Source organism: Dermacentor andersoni, chromosome 4, assembly GCF_023375885.2.
Source record: "Dermacentor andersoni chromosome 4, qqDerAnde1_hic_scaffold, whole genome shotgun sequence".
Classification (NCBI taxonomy): domain Eukaryota; kingdom Metazoa; phylum Arthropoda; class Arachnida; order Ixodida; family Ixodidae; genus Dermacentor; species Dermacentor andersoni.
In genome coordinates, this window is record NC_092817.1 from 18,228,701 (window position 1) to 18,250,130 (window position 21,430).

Genomic DNA, 21,430 nt, shown 5'->3' on the forward strand with positions numbered 1-21,430 from the left:
TGGGGTTTTTAAGATAATAAAGTGAAGTGAGGCCGCCACTAACAGACCTCCGGTCGTGGTGTGCTTCGTTTCCATATGTCTGACGCGCGCTACTCTGGCGCCATCTCGTAGCCATCGTCGCCGCAGAGCCTCTCTTGCGTTTCTGCTCACGCTTTCGCCATACCTTCATCCTCTGCTTTCCGCCTCGTAATTCTGCTGCACCCTTCTCCCCCGCTTTCCTCCTCGTGCTGTCTTCGCTATCGCCGTCTTTCATCCCCCTATGCGCTTCGCGTTCGCTCTTTCATGCTTCGCTGTGCTCGTTCGTTCGGTTTAGGCATGCCGACGCTCAACGCGGGAACGGTCACCTAAGAGCTGCGCTCTAAATTGATGATTGTCGACCGTTGTCCTGTAAAAAAAAAAAAAAAAAAAAAATGAGCCAGCTTCGTCGTTTCTGGGCGAAGTGGCGGTGTAATCTCTGAAGTCACAAACAAATGGAGGCCAGTAAAAAGACACATTCGTGGGCGTGAGGCGGGAACACGCAATCAATCTTTAAAATTGATTTTTAGGAAAACTAAATGACTTGCAGTCATATCGTTTGGCACTGATAATCAGAGTGCGAAATCTCCAAGCGACGCAAACAACATTATATACCTTGGTTCGGTCCAGTTACCTGGCATTTGCATAACTTTAAATCTTGGTGTGTGATAGTTGGGACACCCTGTATAATGCAGTGTATCCGAGGTACTTATTCCCAAGCTTTCACACTGCGTCATGTTACCGCCGATGTCGCGCGCTCCTTCGTTGTGCACCATGTCGACGCAGTTTTTCTTCCTTGAGCACTTTCTTCTTTATAAGAAAAACGGAGTGATACTTACACTGAAATTTGCGTTCTTTCAGCTTGCGTGCTTAGCCGTGAAAAAATATGCAGCGTCAATTAAACTGTTAGAATGCTAAAAAAAAAAAATACAGCTCAGATTTGCACGCGATGATACAAAATCATAAAAGCAAAATAATGGTGTTTCAGCTTTGAAAATACTGTTGGAAACGCTGCGCATTTTTAAATAATGTTTTTCCGTGACGAATCGTTTTCGAGGCGTATGTTGTTTAACTTGCGTAGGACGTTTTTTGTATTTTCTTGAATATTTAGCCTCATTTTTCCGACGACCAATTTGAGCCTTTGACTGCATCGCGAGAATTCTTTGCGGAACGCATTGCTGCGGTAATGGAGTCTTCTTCGTCGAACTACTTACTGAATATAATTTCAGCACCCGCTAACTCAGCGTTCAAGTCTTCAAAACAACACTTGCATTCTTAGAAAATGATCAGTCGGTAAAAGAATACAAAGTTCAGACAATGTTAGCGTAAATCACGCTCCGGCCCTTTCACGTGAATCCCATTCGTTATCGGGCTAACCAATATAGGAAGCCCCTTTTATTCTGAAGGTAAATAAATAAATACTGTACCACCACAGTGCAATGGTGCGCGAGCACCGCCGAATGTACCAAGGTTATCAACCAGAGCGCGCAGTCAGTTCCAACGTAACAAATTTCAATGTTAATTGTAAGGCTGTAGACGAAGCCATCATGCCCGAATCGCTGACGTGGCTTCGGTCACCGCTCCCGATTGCCTTAAACGACGTAGCTGTATAACTGAGCAGTTACAGATAGGCGGTGCTCAAAACATATTTGTAGCTTCTATTTCTGGTGAACACTTTGGGGCAGCCGTGCTTCACAGCTACTTGCGACCATTCGCAAACTGCACTCAGCGAAAACCCGTACAAAGAGACGCGAATGTGTGCGCCCACGCTATCCCTGTCGTGGCTCCAAACCACACATCTTTTTAAAACATTTTTTTCCCAATTTCGTTCGTTCCGTTTTTCCTTCTTTCCAGGGTTGAAATAAAGCTCTCGGATGTAATTTCAGTACGACAGAAAATAAAAAGGAGCTAAAGCAAAACCGCTAAACTAAAAGCTTATCACCCCGCTCGCATTAACGCGTGGCGTCGTCTGCTATACGCTGACCGCCACCTTGGTCAGTTGCTCCGCGCAGCCGCTGGGGACTGGAGACCGTGGAGTAATTGCAAGTCACGAGGGAGCTCTTTGCATGGTGAAGTATTCGCCCACTACCTCCCTCATGACTCCTACAATGGACCCATGGCCCTCAGCCCGCAGCGTCTGCGGAGCATGTGACCAAGGCCAGACCTGCGACGCGGCAGTGGGCGCCAAGAATCTTTGGACCCAGACAAGCTGCCACTGGAAACTGAACCTGGAAACGTTCAACACGCGAACCCTCTCGAGTGAGGCTAGCTTAGCAGAGCTCTTCGAGGCATTGTCTGGGATATTATTGACATTAGTGAAATTAGAAGAACTGGTGAGGCTTATACATTGCTGACTAACGGCCACGTCCTATGCTACAGAATATTCATTATATTGTGAACGCTGTACAAGATGCCCTGATGTGTTCATGAAATTTACCCAGGACGTTCCCGTGATTTGCCTCACGCACCTGCAAAGCATGTCCGCAGAACGCAGAAATTGCAGCCAAACAATTCTTCGAGGGATGTCAGCTGCACGAATTCAGCAAATCCCATAGATATCCATATTTAGTGTATGGTCAGATGATATCCATTGATGTCATGGCGGCCACTTGGTAATTACTCCTCTTTCGCGGACAGATTTCAGCGTTAGCATTCTTGACGCAGACCCACAAATTATCGTTATATGGAATTCACAGTTGGCATGAATAGCCGGAGAAGTATAGATTCTTGTAATGTTCTTGCTGAAGAATGTTTATTTCTAAGTCACGGGCTCATTTTAATAGAGGGAGCACCACCGCCTACATTTGTCGGACTCAACTGCTTTCCGCAATCATTTGCGAAGCGAAGAGCTCAGTTGTGCAGTGGTTTCTGCAAACATCCGCATTTTTTTCCCCCGGGATATCTGCTTCAAAAGTTTCAAGGTGTTACCGCGACACATATGAAGAAAACTTCAAATATGTAGAACCTCATTTACGATGATTTGAGTGTATTTCATGACGATCAATTCAAAGGATGTTGGACTCTGGTCGTTTATGGCGAGTGCTCAGAGCGACTGAGCTTTTTATAGCCCCGTGCAGGACGGTTGACCATTCGAACTTGTGGCTGTTGCATGGTTTATGATAATAGCATTTATGCAGGGTTGATATGTGGTCCGTTCTTTGTATATATTGCGCCGAAACTGATCACTTTTTCCTGTACTGTGTGACTGTATTTTATGAACCGTTGCACAGTTAGTGAGGAAGATGATTATACAAAAATTAATGGCTCGTGGGTACAGGCAAGACAGCTATGACTGTACCGGGCTTGTTGCCGTGGCAGGTTTGCTGAAGTCAACGCAGCGCATCTTGCGTGTTTTAAGTAGGGGGGTTGCGAATATTCGAAAATTTCGAATAGCGAATCGAATAGTGTCTTATTCGATTTGGTCTTCGAATCGTATAGTCACTAATCGCAAACACGAATGTTTCTGGAATTTTTGTTCGAATATGTCAGAACGTCAACTGTGCGCAATCAAACGTAATTTGGAGCAAAAGTATATAGGATAAATTTCATTTCCGCTGCCATACTACAGGCATGGGACACAAGAACTTGCCCAGTGGAGCAGGTTACATCACTTCGTAGTCTCCGAAGAGTCCTGTGTATGCGAACCAACTGCTTACGTGTTCGTAATGCTCCATTTGGGCTTTCAAATTAAAACACTTCACCACGTGCAATGTAATGAGGGAAACTTAATGGCCTTGCAAGTACTAGGATGCGAACATCGCTTTGTATTGATTGAGAAACGGGCATGTATTATTCGAAAGCTATTCAATATTCGATTCGATCTCAAAAATTACTGTTCACGCACCCCTAGTTGTAACTGTTCAGGCTCACACGTATAATACCAATGCGCCGCTGTCGGCCGAGTTGGTACATGCTCGAAAGATACACAAGAGAGCAACATTTACAGGGACGAAGAAAGGTGACCTGGGGAAGAGTAGGGGGGTGTGGCCAATTGGAGTTTCCGCGACCGAATTGAACACTTTTCGAATAATGAATAGGTGTTTTCACCGTTATTATAACAATGTTCACATCAACATCGTTAGCAAGTTTCTGTCATTACACTGCACGTTATGAAGTTTTGTTTATTGAAAGCACAAATGGAGCATTAGTGACAAATATGCAATTTGTTCGCATACTCGGGACTCTTCGCAGAGCGGGAATGATCGCCGTTTAGACGGTAAAGTATGGCTTCCTGAGCGGCATACATAGGCTGCTCTACTACGCAATTTCTCGTGTTTTATGTGTACTAGGGCCGCGGGGGTCAAATTTATTGGATATTTTGCTCCAATTCCATGTTTGGTTGCGCGCGGTCGACATTCTGAAATATTCTAAACCATTCCATATCCGCACCCCCTGTTATTGACGTAACGGTTCCAGCAAGCACCAATTTGCGTGAGCACACGTCATGTGTCATTCCTCGCGCCCGTTAATTTGGTGCTCTTTTAAATATTTCGATTATATTGCATACCGTGACGGGACTGCATAGCGGCCGTACGATTGTTATGCGGCTTCCCGCCATCTGCGCCACAGACAACCAACCTTGATTGCATCAGGGGGTGAAGACACGCAAGCTTCTTTTCATATATTCTGCTTCTGTGGAAGAAATCGCGAATCAAAAGAGTTCCGAAGAAGAGTGCGTTTCAATACTTTATTAAAAATACTGCGAGATACAAATCGTAGTACAGCACATACTCTTGTGCGGCATCATTTTGAGAGGAGAGAGCGCAGCGAATCAAAAGATTAAAAAATAAAAATAAGAAGAATGACAGAGCCGAAAAAATAGACATAGAGGAGTAGTTGCGATACAGGTTTGGTGTACACATGGCAGAACTGCCGAGGTCTCCACCAATCGTCGACACTTCACGTGAGCAGTGAGAACCTCGGGAGTGCATAGAAAAGCGTGAGATGGATGGAGTGGACAGACAGTATACCTTGCGCGCGGCTCTCTCTTAGTACAAGAAGCTCTATGCCTACTTTGAAACGACCACACTACATAGCTTTGGGCGAGACTATAAGAAAGCACGCATGTCACCTTTTCCTTTACTGCTTGCGTCGAGAAGCAAAGGCGGTTAAAAAAAAAACGCGTTGAAACTTCTCACCACTTTGCTGTGGACACACATTCGCTACCACTCCACTTTATATGTACACAAAATAGAGTTCGTTTCCTTGTACTCCAGTTTCCCGTTCATCTTGTCACCGGCGCCGTTAAAACTGTGGGCAATCAGGGCTTGCGCCGCGTTCGCGCGTTGTATCGAATCGCGGCTTTTATTTCACCGCTTGCTTTGTTTTGGTTTTTTTCGTTGCCTCGAGGCTATACACGTTTTCCTCAGGAACACGCCTTGGATTGAACGACGCATATACACGCTCGGTAGTGGACTTTCAGTGAACGTTTTTTTGCTACAGCAAAACACACAGAAAGCGTGCCTCGTATACACTGCTCGGCCCACCCCACGGGCTACGTGCGGGTGGCGCAACTTGACTGCTTCTGCAAAAAACCTCGTAGCGTGACGGCGTATAGTAGAATAATCCTGATATCCCCGCGAAAAGAGACGCTAGACGTGCGTATTATAGCGGACGATGCTCTTCGAGAGTTTTCAGCTGTCCCCATGAAAGACCCCGCCGCGCCCAAGAACGGCAAAAAAAATAAAAAATAAAGAAGACTGGCCAAAGCTCGAACACGCTGGCGGTGCTAATCAGCCGACCGACTGTGGCCCCCTCGCTGCCTGCACGTCGCTGAGAGGAAGGCGCGGAAAGAAGCTCGGAGGCTGTGTTCGTCGCCGCAGACGCGCAGCCTTTTCAGAAGCCTCCCGACGGCCTGCCCCCGGGAGCGTACTGGACGTGGCCGTTGGGCGGCGAGTCCACGGGTGAAGTGGATCCGTTGCTGCTGTACCCGTCTGCATCGGGAGGGAAAAGAAGAAGAGCGAGGTGTAGGTGGTACGTCTTTACAAATGAATCACGACGGGGAGATCACGCCAACGTTACACGTATACTACGCTGGCTCAATTACGAAGCGTTGATTAGATGTGTGCTTATTATACACAGACATGCGAATGGCTGAAACAAAAACTAAATTTAATAAAGAAAACGAAATATTACGGGGAAAAAAGCATTTCTTTTTCTGCTTTACGTCTTGAGCTCCTGAACAATTGGCCAGAATTTCCAGCCCCCCAAGATAACCGTAAAGATTGAACAACATCTCGTGCAGAAAGGGGACCACGAGAAGTCCCCAAACGGAAGTAGTGATACCGACACAGGTAGCGCGCTAGATTTTTGTTTTACATGTTTGTGTTTCGACACATTTTCAGTGTTTGTAGAAAACTTACTTTGACGTCTTACGCTGAGTGCGGCGGATCCGCTTAATCTTTTGTTTCTTGTCAAGCGAATAAAATGTATTAAGGAGCTTGAGATTTTGCGCACCCAAATGGTTTTGGGTACCAAAGGAGACCTTACCGCACCCAAAGCGCCACGCCCTGCGGTTTTTTTTTTTTTTTGTACAGCTTTTGCTTTCGTCTATACACATTTTGCATTATTTTATAAACCTGACGGTTCGCGTCCCCAAACTATAGATGTGCCAAATCTAAAACTCCCTATTAGGAAGTTAAGAAATAGCGTTTTAAGAGATTTTGCGTACGCAGAACCCGAACTTCAGTGTCGGCCAATTGCGCTCTTTTGCGCTGCTTTCGACTCCCGGTGGATTTCCCATATTCATAAAACTCCATATTGACAGTCTGTTCTTATTTTTTACCAGCATAGCGTATACAGAATCGTCCTGCTACAAATGTTTGTAGTGGACAGTGTGAAATCTAACTTATCCGCAGTTTTTCCTGAAAAAAAAAAATGAAAAGGAACTTTTCAGGTCACTAAATGTTCGCGGAAAACTTTGATCACACGCCCATAGAGAGCCCCTATCTTTCAGTAGAGCTGGAAAAACCCGCGCTTTGGAAAGCTCCAGTCTTAATTTTTGACCACACTGAGAATCTTTTTTCCACCAGCTTTTCCTAGCCAACTTCTTCAGAACTGTCTTACACCAGCGACACGTCGGCGGGCAAGCAAAACACAACGAAGCACTCGGCTAATGCCTAGGGCTGTCTTTGAGTGGACTGAATGCTTCCATGTTGTCGACACGGCGTCTGGAAGCCCTACCGTCACCTGCCATAACATCATAGGATACATGCGCGCCGAGGTCTTGGTACACGGCCGTGGACTGATGCGTTATTGCGATGCCAGCGAAATCGTGTGGCGGAAGCCACAACATCTTAGAAACAAATACTTACAAACCTTTAAATTTGCGACCTCTGTAAGGCAGTTTGTTCAGTTGCCACGCGCAGTCAAAGTGGTTAAACTTTTGCAACAACGCCTAAGGCTACATGTTACTTGCGCGACAGTATGATAACAGAAAGTAATCGTGTCCTCTGCATTGCCTCTGCTAACTTTGGGATGATACCACCTTGTACAGCGTTGTAAGTAGCGTAGCCATAAGCATATGTGCGCGCAGATGAGACCTGGGGCGGCTTGCACGAACGTTTAATAACGAAAACAATAGCGAATTTAAGAACGGGTTCATAAATGAACCATAGACAACTCCTAGTCCGCACTAGAACGCGTTCTTAAATTCATTATTATTTTCGTTATTAAATGTTCGTGCAAGCTGCCCCTGTATTCACAACGCCGCACGATTTGTGTTAACGAGTGAAGCGCGCGGCAGTCAATGGGAAGCAGGCCAAATTAATGGAGAGGAAACACTTTGTGAATGCGGCCCCAGGTTAGTAAGCCACCGGTTTCGAACAATGCCTTTGTACGCAGACATGGACGTGACGCGTTCTGCAGGGTGTTGAGCGCACTGCAATCGTACTGCCGTGCCTCAATATGTTAATTACGTCTGCACTAGTGCAAGAGTAATTCACATACTCAGGTAACCGGACAGGTCGAAGGTGCAAAGGAAGGTTTAAGGTAGCTACCTCGAGTCTTCTTTGCACCTTCGACCTGCCGTCTGGTCTACCTCGCTGCGACACAACTTCACAGTGTCACTTGTGGGGCTGGGTGACGCGTTTGCAAACGCCTACTGGTACTTTATCGGCATGACAAGGACAGTGGCTCGTGTAGCTTCTGCGGTTCAGACGAGACCAGACCATTAAACACATCCTGTGCTACGCAGCACTTATTACCAAACACGGTATCTGCGTGCTACCCTAAACCGATTGGATGACAGATCGCTGAAGCAGATACAAGGACTTTGGGCTCAACTGTCATCCGCACAGGAAGCCATTAGAACTTTCCTGCGCATATATTAAAGAAGCCTGGGCTGCGTGAATTCCATTGAACACGCAGTGAGCGATGTGTGCGGGCACCACGCATCACTTCCTATCCCTTTTCTGCTTCATATTCTTCCCCCACTGTAGGGTAGCAAACCAGGTACAACCATGTTAACCTCGCTGCCTTTGCTTCTTGCTTTTTCTATCTCTCTCGAGCATATACGGTGAAAGAGCAGTGAAGGAAAAGACGCGGAAATCGACAGGGCAAGCATACGTGGATCACCGTGTTAATGTTTCACTATATATCTTCGATGTCTCTTCTAAGCACACCATGATTTCTTGTTCCTTTTTCTTCTATATTTCTAAATATGGAACAGAAAGCTTGTGATATCTCCCCCCGCCGTCTAACGTTTTCTTTACTTTCTTTGTTGTCCCTGAACCTTTTTCTCTTTTTCTGCCCTTGAAAGGGGGTGTCATTACTCGTTGACATATACCCTTCCCTTTACTCTCTTTATTCTTTCACTTATGATATGATTCCAGTGAACTTGAATTTTTCTACCCCCACTGTGCCTATAGGAGGCCTTGTTTGTTTCAGTTTCTGGGGACAGCATTATTCAGCAGGATAGCGTCCACGGTGTCGATTCTCTTTTCCCGCCTCCTCTGTCATCGTGCAGCTCCACGAAAAAAAAAAGGGAAAGGAAGGAAGGAGCGGATGGGGTGGGTGGAAGACTTGCCAGTCTGATACTGCACGTGTGTTTGCCGCTGTGTGTGCGAATCACCTCGAGTAATAGCAATTAGAAAACTGTGCATCGATGCGCTTTCTGTTCTTTCGGCGATCGTGTGCTCCGCTCAAATTACTTACTCATGCCGCCGTGGCCATTTTGCTTGACGTGGTACACATCGCCTGTGATCGGGTTGCGGGACACTGCAAGAAAGCGTGCAAGACTCGTTGCAGCCAGGCCAGCCAAAAAAAAAAAAAAAAAGGAAGCTCAGCATGCAGCCGCGATTGTATATCGTAAGCATTGCAATGCATGCAGCCTTCGCGCAATACACAAGTGCGATGCGGAGCATACGTGATATTTCCTTGTCGCTTTTGCCTGGCAGCAGGTGTATACAAAAGAATAAACAATGCTCCGTTTACAAACCGCAACATGCATGTGCGCCATTAGAGTGCTTCAGCATAGCGTATAATGTCGACGCACACTGGAATATTAGAGCAGTGCTCGTACGCCACATCCTGCAACGCCTCGTCAACCAAAGCATGCGAAACTCACAATGCGATGAGCGACTAAGCCCCACTTATTTGCTGGCGTAAACGTGTCTGTGATGCGCTGTGGTGCCACTAGGACGTTTCTAACTTGTTACACGGAATATCCGAAAAGTAACTGTGCAGTGAGAAAATAAACAAAAATATGATGGTAATTGTGAATGACATCGCAGTTTCACTTGCGATATGATCCCGCGAGCCCTGCAGTTCGTCTGGTAGCGTCTGTGGGGTGCACTCAAATGACAGGTGTACGAGAACAATGCTCACAGATTGCAGTAGCTAAAGACAGCCGTTACCCAACACATTGCACAGATAACTCCAGCAACTCTTCGTCCAGTGTTTAACAATATGCAGTGTCGTGTGCGGACGTGTCTTCAAACTTGAGGTGGACATTTTGACTATCTCCTGTAGTGGTCACTGCACAACTGTAAGTAAAACTTCGAATCTTAAGGCCACCATTTTCCTTGCACAGTTACTTTTCGGACACCCAGTACAGTTGACTTCCGGTAATTCGATCCTGACGGGACAGACAAAACCGGTTGAATTATCCGGAGAGCCGAATTAAGAAATAGGCAGAAAATAACGCTGGAACACGCCGTTAATTCATTTAACAATATATGACTTTAAATTTAGCTTCGTCGCAATACAGTCTTGTTATGCAGTGACGCATTTTAAGAGGGAAAAGGTGCCATTGTTACGGGACATAGTGCGTGTTCCTTAATTTACACAAGCACATGCGGCGTATCCAGTCACAGTGCGAACACCGAGACGCCTAATAATAATAAGTTTTCCGGCAGGCCTTCAAAGTTTTAGATAGAACCCTCCAGTCTTTTGTTGGCTTTAAACGTCCCCTAGACTTTCCCGAGCTTTTTTTCTTCTTACCGCCTTCCTTTTCGCTAGCTTTCCCAAAACACAGATGGGTTTTCTCCACTTCTCGGTGCACAGCGCTCGCGTGCGTGTATAATTCAGGAACGAGCCCCGTTAACGATCTCGTATACGAGACACTCATGGAGGGCGAAACGAGGGCTCAAATCGCCACAGCTACGTCAGAAACAGCTCGAATCGCTGCCAGTGGGCTTATTAGGTGTCCAGGTGTTCGTACCGTGGCTGTAGACGGCGCGCACGGGCCTGTGTAATAAAAAAACGCGTAGGATGTACCGTGACAGTGGCCCATTTTCATTCTTAGTATCATCATCAGCCTGGTTACACCCACTGCAGGGCAAAGGCCTCTCCCATACTTCTCCAACTACCCCGGTCATGTACTAATTGTGGCCATGTTGTCCCTGCAAACGTCTTAATGTCATCCGCCCACCTAACTTTCTGCCGCCCCCTGCTACGCTTCCCTTCCTTTGGAACCCTTTCCGTAACCCTTAACGACCATCAGTTATCTTCCCTCCTCATTACATGTCCGGCCCATGCCCATTTCTTTTTCTTGATTTCAACTAAGATGTCATTTACCCACTTTGTTCCCTCACCCAATCTGCTCTTTTCTTATCCCTTAACGTTACACCCATCATTCTTCTTTCCATAGCTCGTTGCGTCGTCCTCAATTTCAGCAGAACCCTTTTCGTAAGCCTCCAGGTTTCTGCCCCACGCGTGAGCATCGGTAAGACACAGCTGTTATACACTTTCCTCTTGAGGGATAATGACAACCTGCTGTTCATGATCTGAGAATGCCTGACAAACGCGCCCAAGCCCATTCTTATTCTTCTGGTTATTTCAGTCTCATGATCCGGATCCGTGGTCACTACCTGCCTAAGTAGATGTATTCCCTTACCACTTCCAGTGCCTCGCTACCTATCGTAAACTGCTGTTCTCTTCCGAGACTGTTAAACATTACTTTAGTTTTCTGCAGATAAATTTTCAGAGCCACCCTTCTGCTTTGCCTCTCCAGGTCAGTGAGCATGCAGAAGGGTGGGTCTGAAAATTAATCTGCAGAAAACTAAAGTAATGTTTAACAGTCTCGGAAGAGAGCAGCAGTTTACGATAGGAAGCGAGGCACTGGGAGTGGTAAGGGAATACATCTACTTAGGGCAGGTAGTGACCACGGATCCGGATCATGAGACTGAAATAACCAGAAGAATAAGAATGGGCTGGGGTGCGTTTGGCAGGCATTCTCAAATCATGAACAGCAGGTTTCCACTATCCATCAAAAGAAAAGTGTATATCATACTTCACCGCAATAAATTGCGCATTCTTCGCCGCAATAAACGACTGTATTGAGACGAAGCTGACCAAGTTCGAATTATTCGGCGAAGGCCAATTTTGAGATCTAAATAACAGAAGTTTGGACCCATAGAAATGTATGGGCATCGACCGGGACCTTTGATCTGGATCGAATTAACTGAGAAATTGAATTAACTGGAGTTCTAATTAACGTAAGTCTACTATGGTTGGATATATGGTTACAAGATGTTGCCAAGAGCCATGACGTGAAAATGTGCTTTGCAGATGTGCTTCTACGTCGTGTGCCCTCATATTCCGGAAAAAAGCCCGATAAGTAGCTGATGGGAAATTTTTGTGCAAATTTACGTTTGAGTAGGTATAATCATACGTGTTTCTTTATATTTTAATTTTGGTTCGCATGAACTACAAGGTTCAGCAACAGTTGAAACATGTGTCAATTATATGACATCTTCGGTTCATTGTTTCAGAACGCTAAGATAGTCGCATAAACTAGAAACTGAACTCTTATTTGAGACTAAATCGGCTCCAACATGGATAACGAAGCCTGCTGATCGTTAGAGCCCGGTTATGCTCGCAGCATAGCTTTAGAATCGTGTTGCACAACTATGTAGCGCTCAAGCGGACAGTACGTCGATGATGCCATTAGACAACAAAAAAAAAAAAAAAATGTATGCAGTCTACTGCCACGCATTAAAAGCGAGTTGCTTCTTCTTAGCAGCGTCGCATCCAGAACAGCAAAGAAGCTCACAACGTCGCAAAGCAAACGAAAAAATAAATGTATAATGCCCCACAAATGCAAACGTGGTCAAAGACAAGTAATCGCGCGCGCTGTGCGCTGCGTGTACAAGCAACGCACACAAGGACGTATTTTCTGCCAGGTGCCACGCTTTACCCGCGTCACGCATACGCCACCGCCTTCATGCAACTTGTAATCATGGCAGATGAGTGTTCTCTGCTTAGAGCTGAAAATAACATTCATACCTTGTCATCGTCGTCAATTATATCACGAACATATAGGTAATAATACTATGACCATGCTCACGTGCGTCTGCACACCTGTGCCTCATGACTAGCGTGGTACTACGGCGCCAAATCCTACGCTACGTAGGTTAAGGCGCGCTGCCTGCTCAACACGGCGTAGCCAAACCAAAGTCGCCGAAGATAGGGCTGTTCTGCTAGTGGAATATTCGAGTCTAATACTAATGTTCAAAAATATAGACTTCGAATGCCGAATACTCCAGCTTTTTCTTCTGTTAAAAGAAAATATACAGGAGAAAAGAGGTTAAAAAAAATCAGTTTTTTTTTTCAACGCACGCTATGCTGTTTGGAACTCCGTTTAGCTGGAGAGCTTGTAAATTAGCAAGTAGAACATCATCACGAGTACCAATTGGCTTACGATGGGAACGTAAGGCAGATGGTGGGCCACATACGTGTCGACTTCCATTAATTCAACCCTTGCGGGATCGCGAGATTTGGTCGAATTATCCAAAAGGTCGAATTAACAGCGACAAAATGAATTAATTCATTCGTTCACTGCGCGCGTCGCGAACGTACTTTTCTGCACGTCTTATTTCTCGCTTGTCTGTTTCCTACTGAGACAACTTTGTTGACATCCTGAAAAATCACCTTCTTGACCTCGATGGAATACGCTATGCAATCGTTACGCGACATCATACTGAACGGATGAAGCAGAGTGCTGAATGTGGGGGGAGTGACACGACATGAAACAAGCGGAAATAGATGGATCGCGGGTGGAAGGAGCGTCGACCACGAAAAGGTAAAAATAAAACAACTTCACAGCACCGTCTGCTGAACTTTTCGAGCGTTTAGTAGGCGCTGCGCGCATGAGGGGGCAACCGTAGGGGTCGAGTTAACCGAAGAGGCATGCTGTAGCGTTGGAAGTAAACGGGGTTTCCTTTTATAGCAATGTATGGTTTCTCGTTTTCCAGTGCGTTCAAGTTAAGCGATAAGCCGAATTAACCGAGACTGATTTAATGGGAGTCAACTGATATGTAGTTTTCAAGACAACACAAGCTCCAACATTCTTAGTAAACCGCACATTCGACCACAACCCCAGCTGAAAACTGTGTACTGTACTGCGTTCATCGGGTTCAAAACCTTTTGTACATGAAAGACGATGACCTCTTTGCATTCGAGCAAACTTCTCGGTAGTTTCATCAATTTGGGTCCTTTTTTGAGCAGGAAACGTCTTTGCTTACTTTCTAATGCAACGTTAGCTCTTCTTATTGATTAACAATTAACTAGTCCTGAGCAGGCGCTTGCAAAATGTCACAATCTATGACGCCGCAGAAAGCTGATGCGAAAATTTAACTGTGATGGCATCACCCGTTCTTTCTAACAAACCACGCGTCTATTGAGGGTAAGACGTATTGAGGGTAAGATGATACTTTCAAATCCAGAGTCCAGAAGTGTACACAGCTAACCTAGTTTCATTTAAAGGCACACTAAAGGCAAACATTAAGCCAATCCGAATTGATTACAAAGTCCTTTCGCAAGAAAAAATGAAGTAAAGTATGGATACAGTGGTGTCCTCACTGAAAGCACGGTATCTACTGTTCCAGTTTGACAGATTGTAAAACGAACGACTGCTAATAAAACTAGCTACGTTGCATCGAAAGAAAACGCACTTAGGACTATCGTATCGAGTTTTTCTACAGAATAGTCCACTGATGGTATCTCTTCATACCGGTCTGACGGCGCTATTAGAGTTCCTCGAAGTATGATGATGATGATGATGATGATGATGATGATGTGAACATCCATTCTGAAATGGGATGGTGGCACATGCCCACGTGCGCCAATCGTTCTCTCTGCATTTATTGTTTTGTTTCCCAACAATGACTTACCCACTACGGGGAATTGGCCAAGAAGCAGGCGGTTTCTTTCTTTTTTTGACCTGAGTGGTTGTGGCGAATACCCACAGTGGGGGTTTGGCCACGAATCGGGTGGTTAAATTAGGTGTATAAAAATCAAGTAAATTAACCATTTGAACGTTGGAACTTAGAAAGTAAAATATTTGCGAGAGGAAAAAAAACAATAAGAAGAGAACCATGAATGAGTTCTGTGTCTTAAAACCTCATTTCTTTCTTACTACCAGCTCGGCCACGAACTTAAACGCTTCTGCAGACCCTATGAATGCCTATAGAGGCTTCCCTTACAAGGTAGCTCACCGAACTTCTTGGAGGCCGATGCCGGGGCGGGGGCCTGTGGCGCGGGTGAGTCGAGCTCGCTGAATATGTTGGACTTCATGCGGTCGACGACGCGCCGTGGGGTGGGCACGTCTTCCGAGCCGAACAGGCGCTCCTGGCTGTTGTCGCTCATGCGGCGCCGCGTGGGCGTGCTGGCGCCACTGGAAGGCGTCGTCGGCGTCAGGTCCTCCTCGGAGGGCGTGAAGATGGACGACTGCTGGTAGTTCTTGACCCTGCGCGGCGTGCTGGGCTCGGCGCTCGACTGCAGCTGCGGGGAGCGCACGCCGAAAATGTCGCTGTCGTCGCCGCCAGGGGGCTTGATCACCCTGCGCAAAGAACGATAACAGGGCAGAGTGAGTTTGCGCTGTCCGGAAAAAAACAAGCAGCGTTGGAGGGGAGTACGGGTACAGAAGCTGTAAAGTGCTATGGTGAGTTACGCATCAGGCCAACCAGGCGGGTTCAATAGTGCATTTTAATGATCCAGGCAGCTTGACCGCAGCCTAGACGTGTACGCTACACACTCCACTGGAGCATTACTGTAGAGACTCATGGCAAAAACAAAAGCTAGAACATGCTTCATTGTTCCAGTCTTCGATATATACTGTCAAGATGTATACAGTCAAGCTGTCAAGCGCTTTCTATTAAAAAAACATATATATATATATAGAAGAACAGGGAAGATGACGACGGTTATGTACAAATGAAAACGACGAAGTAAGTTAATAGTGCTTACACTATATAAAGAATCTGAAGCTTAGAACGACAGAAAGCTGAGCTAGTTGGTAAAGATTAATGAAACACGGCGTTCGTGTTGTCCACTTCTCTTGTGTCCTTGTCTAGAGAATCTGATCACGCCACAGCGTAGAGCAGAATACACAACGCCAATTTCAACACCGGAGTCGCATTGTCAGCGCGAGGTTCAATGCGTGCGCATGCTCCTCGCAGTGCGCGGACAGATCACAGACTCATCCAGCGTTACAATGACAGCGTCATCCGACATTATAACAGCGCGTCGCGGTTCGCCTGTATCATCCAGTGGCGCATTATTCAGGTTGCGCGGGTCGACTTGCGCCTTTCTATACATAATCACTGGACAGCGTAAACAGAGGCTTCACGCTGTGCGCACGCACGCACGGCGGACAAAGGAATATTCGCCAAGAAGAGACAGCGATGTGATTGATGAGCGAAGGATAGGCACCGAATTTCGAAGTTGCGCAACTTGGGCACACAATGGAAGGCCCCTCCTACACGACTTGCTAGAAGACAAATTCATAAATGGCATGCCTCGCGCGAGCCCCCAGCGCCGCATCTTCCCATTGGCTGATTAAAAAGCGACGCCGACAGAACGTGCGTCGTCCGTTCTTCTTCGGAAAGCTTGTTATAGAAGAGAAACAAAATGTAGAAATGACATAGAGACCCTATTGTCGCGTGCCTCTTCGTTCATTCTCGGTCTGCTCGCCCGTCCAGGGCTGACGGTCACAGGGACGCCCCGCTGTCGTGCGGGCGCTATGGTCCCTAGCGGCGCGGCAGGACCGGAGGACACGGGCAGGGCCCTCTGAAAAGGGCGCGACGGATTCAGCGTCTCCGGAAGGAAGTGAGAATGGGCTTCCGGTGCCTGTGTACGCCATATCCCATTGTCCTTCTCCGCTGCAGGAGAGGGGCGGGCTTGTCGCTCCGGAGAAAAGAGACTCACCGCCCAAGTCCTTCGTACTCAAAGACAAAAGACGTATACGCGCACACAATCGAGTCGACTCCCAAGTGTGCGCGCTCGCTGGAGCGCGCGCGCGCTTTTCCTCGGTCCCGCAGTGAGTCGAGCCAGTAATTACACGAAACCTTTGTCTGGAGCAGCGGCCGCCGCTTTCGCCCGCACGCAGACAGCCGTGCTCAAAGGGTTCTTGAGTCAAGTGGAACACGAAGCTTCGGCTCGAGCGCTTCCCTCTCGTCGCACGCTTGGGAGTCCCGTCGTCCTTTTCATTCTTTCTTTCTTGACGGTCTTTTGCTGTCTTCTTCAATGGGTGACATCACATAAGAACGAGCGGCTCTGTCATCAAGCGTTGCGCGCGCTAGGATTAAGCTGCTTGAACGGTACCATCAGAAGTACGCAATTTGGGAATGGATGATAACTTAATATCCGCATCCCTATATAACGCCAGTCTCTTACGGCGAAAATGGTCATAGCAAATGGGTTATAGCAAACGCTATAGTGTTTGCTATAAGCTAGAAGGTTGCTATAAGCTAGGGTTTGCAAGTTAGGCGGTCGTTGTGGCTCTCCCAGATTGAATGGCTTGGTCCAACACTGATACGTAATTCACGGGTCCAATTTCATAGAGGGGCTCACTATAAGCAACAACACAGGCAAGATGCAGGTGGCGCTTAGGATCAAGTGGGCCTCGCCCAGCGAAATCAAGTAACATGGAATTAGCCTCGTCCGGTCCGCGGGATAATCGAAATTAGAATTTTTGGGTAGATAGTCAAGAAGTCCTTTTAATGGCAACATAAAAGCCATATAGTATAACATTACCTTAACAAGATACACCATTAAATGAGAATATCAACAGATTGACTTTATCTGTACGAAATCTGGTGGTTCTAGCAAGCCTTCTGTATTAATGATGCACCTTTCTATCGCGCTCGTTTAAATATGTACAATATTTCTTCCTTCAGAGTCAGCCATCCTGCACGTGCTAGAGCATTACTTTCAGTAAGCTTTTCAAGCAAGGATAACCACATTGCCTTTGCTTAAAGCAACGTCTTGTTGCTTTTTTGCGAAGAGGCAAAAAATAATTATAACAATCATATGCAGTATAAAGCATCGGCCCAGCACCTAAGAAAACCGCTAAGCAAGGAGTGTTAGATTAGCTGGAGAAAGTTCATACTAGATTTTTTTGGCGCGGCGTCACCGAACATCGGTGCTTTCACATTACGGTGCGCGATGACCATGGTCCAATGTCGTCTACCGTGGGCCTCTTCGATTATCCGTTTTTGACAGTTCCGGACTGTCCGAGGTGGTGTTTTCAGGCAATGAGTGTTGCGTGTGCAGCGTCTCGGACAGTCTGCGACTGTCAGGGACGGATGATCGAAGAGGTCCAGTGTTTTGCACGCGGTTAAAGCAGATATCCAACAGTATTCATGGGCGCTGGGCGACGCGACGGTGGAAATATGCCGGTAATGCGCTCGATGTGGCTTGGCATTCACAGCCGACGCGATGATCAGCCAACTTTGAGCAGAAATATTTACGCGTTCCGTCATCACCTTGTCACACCCTCACGCCTGTTTCAAAATCGTGCGCTAGCTTCTCTTTCCTTTCTTTTTTTTAATTTCTCGCGTTGTGGAGCGCAGCGCCACAAAGCTGATTTCCCTAGAGTGTCAGTTGATTAGATTTCGAGGAAGGGTCCGACGACGAGAGAAACGCGCGTAAATCTTTGGTGTCGCCAGACCATCGTGGTTGACTCATACTTAGCCGCCGGCGCGAGCGGCATGCGGTCAACAGAAAAGAAGAGGGGGGAGGTAGGTGCGGGCGAAGACCGTGGGGGCCCCCTATTGGCGAACGGGTCGATCATTATTATAGGCGCACGTGAGCCGACCTGGCTTCCGGGGGATCATGTGAGTCAGGAGCTGCCGCTGGCCGGCTTTTAAGCCTGACTTAGGAGCAGCGGGGTGTTGTCGCCCGGCTGCAGCAGCCCGACTCGATTATTACGGGACCGACGCCGTTGCGTGCGGGGTAACCACGGGCAGGAGGAGAAAGGAGGGCTGGCAGCAGCGTCCGGTGCTGCCGTTCCAGGAAGGGACGGCGCTCCACAGGTGGTGCTGGCGAGAGCAGCCCGCTCATGCTGCGAGAGACAGCGGCAATCGAGAACGCTTATTTCGCCCTCTCACTCCGTTCTTCCTGCGTGCTGCCGCAGTAAATTTACAAGTCTGTGCCGCCGCTGACTTTGCCGTGCACGCCCCAGCCAGAAGGAAATGGCGAAGGGTTGCTGGTGTAAGTGTTGGCTCGTCCGTTTGTGTGCAAGCGGCACGTGTGCGATAATGCGGGCATCCTCGCTCGTCCGCTGCTTCTACGCCACCGATTTGCTGTTCCATCTGGCTTGCAAAAGAGTTTTTGAACTGTGAAACCTTGCTTCGTCGGTATTATTTCTTGTTTTCTTTTATTCTCGCAGTGGCCTTAGCTAGAGGCAACTGGATAAGGCATCAAATTAACTATGAAAGAATAAGGGAAAGATGTGTTGGCACTGACTTTCGCCGGGAACGCGCAGTATATTCGCGGCCTGGGGCGGCGGAAAAGCTGAGCGAAAGTTGAATGGAAAGCATTATGGCTGTTATGGGTTGCTCAAGCGTCCCGTGTAGAATATTTCTCGTTGTTCCAAGAAATAGCGATTACGTAGAGAGAGAAAGCAAAAGCGCGAAGCAAAGGTCAGCCAGAGTTCATTTTACAGCGGAATTCCTACGGCGCTGTGTTAGAAGAGTTTCAGGAAGTGGTTTCTGACGCCTCCGTGCAAGCGGGGCTGCGTGTACATCACGACACTTGAGGACAAAACGCGCCGCAAAGCGCCAATCTAAAGTTTCTTATCTCCATGTAAATTGATTTCAGCTAGAAATTGTCCGCGAAGTGGTGCGCGGGCAAATAACAGCGACAGTAGATCAAGGTTCTGATTATGGGCTACTTTGGGGCAAAGCGCCGGAGCTGGTGACTATAACGTGACTTGTAGAAAAAGTTCATACCTTTATTTATTGTGGTGCATTTCGTACGATCCCAAACAGCATTCTTTATATATAGATAAGGGATTTCGGCGTTCTGCGTGCATACTTTTCTGTAGAGCTTCGTGCGCTGCGATAGATGGCGCCGCTTTTTAGCTGGCTTGCTCATTTTTGTTGATGTCACTTGTCATGGTAGAGTTAAAGGAATACAGGTATATTTAATATTAGGGTATATAAGCCAACTGTCTGCCGTACATACATTACGCTGCAAATACTGAAAAGTGAAAAATAATTAAATAAAGATATATATATATATATATATATATATATATATATATATATATATATATATATATATATATATATATATATATATATGCAAACCAACTGCTACACTCTGTAAGCGAGCTTCTCCAAAAAACAGGCGCTCGTCTTGCTTTGCGGTAAAGCTTTCCTACGGAGATCTGTACTATCCCAATCACATTCATATGCCAAACTTTTCACGTTGTCTGAGCCACTCCAGCTTTCCGACCAGTCCTGCGGACGAATAAGCGGCACGCCAACGACACGGCATCGTGATGGCACGTACAAAATGCTAAAGCCAGAACGCAAACCTCATCGGAAGGGAGGGCGAGCGCGCTTCGCTTGATGGTCGCCCGTGTATTCGAGTGGGTCGCGTCAGCATTTCCGAAATCGGGGACGCTCTGGGTGGGCTGGCGAGTTACGGCCGCCACGAGCAAGTCGTCAACGCCACATAGTGACGCAGGCAGCATGAGTCACTGCCCCAAAACTGGGAGCGAGAGGAACAGCGCCGGTTCCTGTTGATTCTATCGGATGCCCCGGCAATTTAGTTCTGCGCCCTGTTGACAGCCGGCGGGCGCAGAGGGGAGCTGCGGCACGAGGACTGCGGCGGCTTTGTTGTACAGAAGGGTGCAGCATTGCGGATGCTACTACAAAATGTGCTGAGGCAGTCGCTATGGTCCGCTGCAGAAATTGGTGTCGAGTTTCGGCGATGTTAGCAGTAGACGGTCATTGCCGTAAAGAAATTAAGGCGTCCGCGATTGTTTACGCATCTCCAATAGTGGTGTTTGTTTATCACTCCTTGTGCGCCTGGAGTGGCCTGGAGTCATTCGCAAGGCATCTGCTGCGTAACAAAGGTGATATAGGGCTTAGATCGCTGCTCGTACGTGCCTCTACATCGGCTTCCTATAATGGAAGCTACCTGCACTGCTCAATTCGCTGTTGCGCCCAACCTTCCGACGTCGTAATGGTTGCAAGAGACGAGTTTGGCTGCGCACGAGCGCATCAAATGAGCGTTAACGAGCAGGCAACAGTAAGGAGACGCTTACGCTAAATGGCTGCAGTGGCTTGGAACTCCTGTAAGGCACGGTAAATACAATGCGGGCGGTGCGTGACGATCGTTCAAGCACGCAGCTCGTCTGCACAAGAGCGATTGAGCAGTGTCAGTAGCAGTGTTTCACCGAGACAGGATTCCCTGTGTGGTCTTCTTAACAGCTCAGCGTACATGGAAAGCGATGGCAGAATACGCAGTTCGATAGATAGAATGGTGAGCGTGACTTGAAGAACTCTGTGCATCGGTATGTCGTAGCAGTACTGGTAAGTGCTTGAGTACAACGCTAATATGCAAGACACGACGAGTACAACGCTCGTCGCGTCTTTCTCTGCCCTGTGTCTCGCATTTGCGCAGTAACCGAAAACACCATGGAAAGTCGCCAACTAGTCCGATGTGCCATGCTTCTAAGATA

At 47.2% G+C, this 21,430-nt stretch overlaps 1 protein-coding gene across 4 annotated transcripts in view; it reads right to left on the reverse strand.

Moving 5' to 3' along the window:
- Positions 1 to 4,688: 4,688 nt before the first annotated feature.
- Jupiter (microtubule-associated protein Jupiter) overlaps positions 4,689 to 21,430 on the reverse strand; it is a 71,762-nt gene continuing 55,020 nt past the window's right edge. For 2 of the 4 annotated variants that reach the window (XM_050182640.3, XM_050182642.3), the window contains exons 2-4: positions 14,940 to 15,295; positions 9,169 to 9,231; positions 4,689 to 5,948 (exon numbers count right to left, since the gene is read on the reverse strand). In XM_050182640.3, coding sequence (XP_050038597.1) covers positions 5,851 to 5,948; positions 9,169 to 9,231; positions 14,940 to 15,295 — 517 coding nt within the window. In that variant the 3' untranslated portion in view covers positions 4,689 to 5,850. The remainder of the gene's footprint in view (positions 5,949 to 9,168; positions 9,232 to 14,939; positions 15,296 to 21,430) is intronic. The other 2 variants (XM_050182641.3, XM_050182644.3) reach the window with 2 other exon arrangements.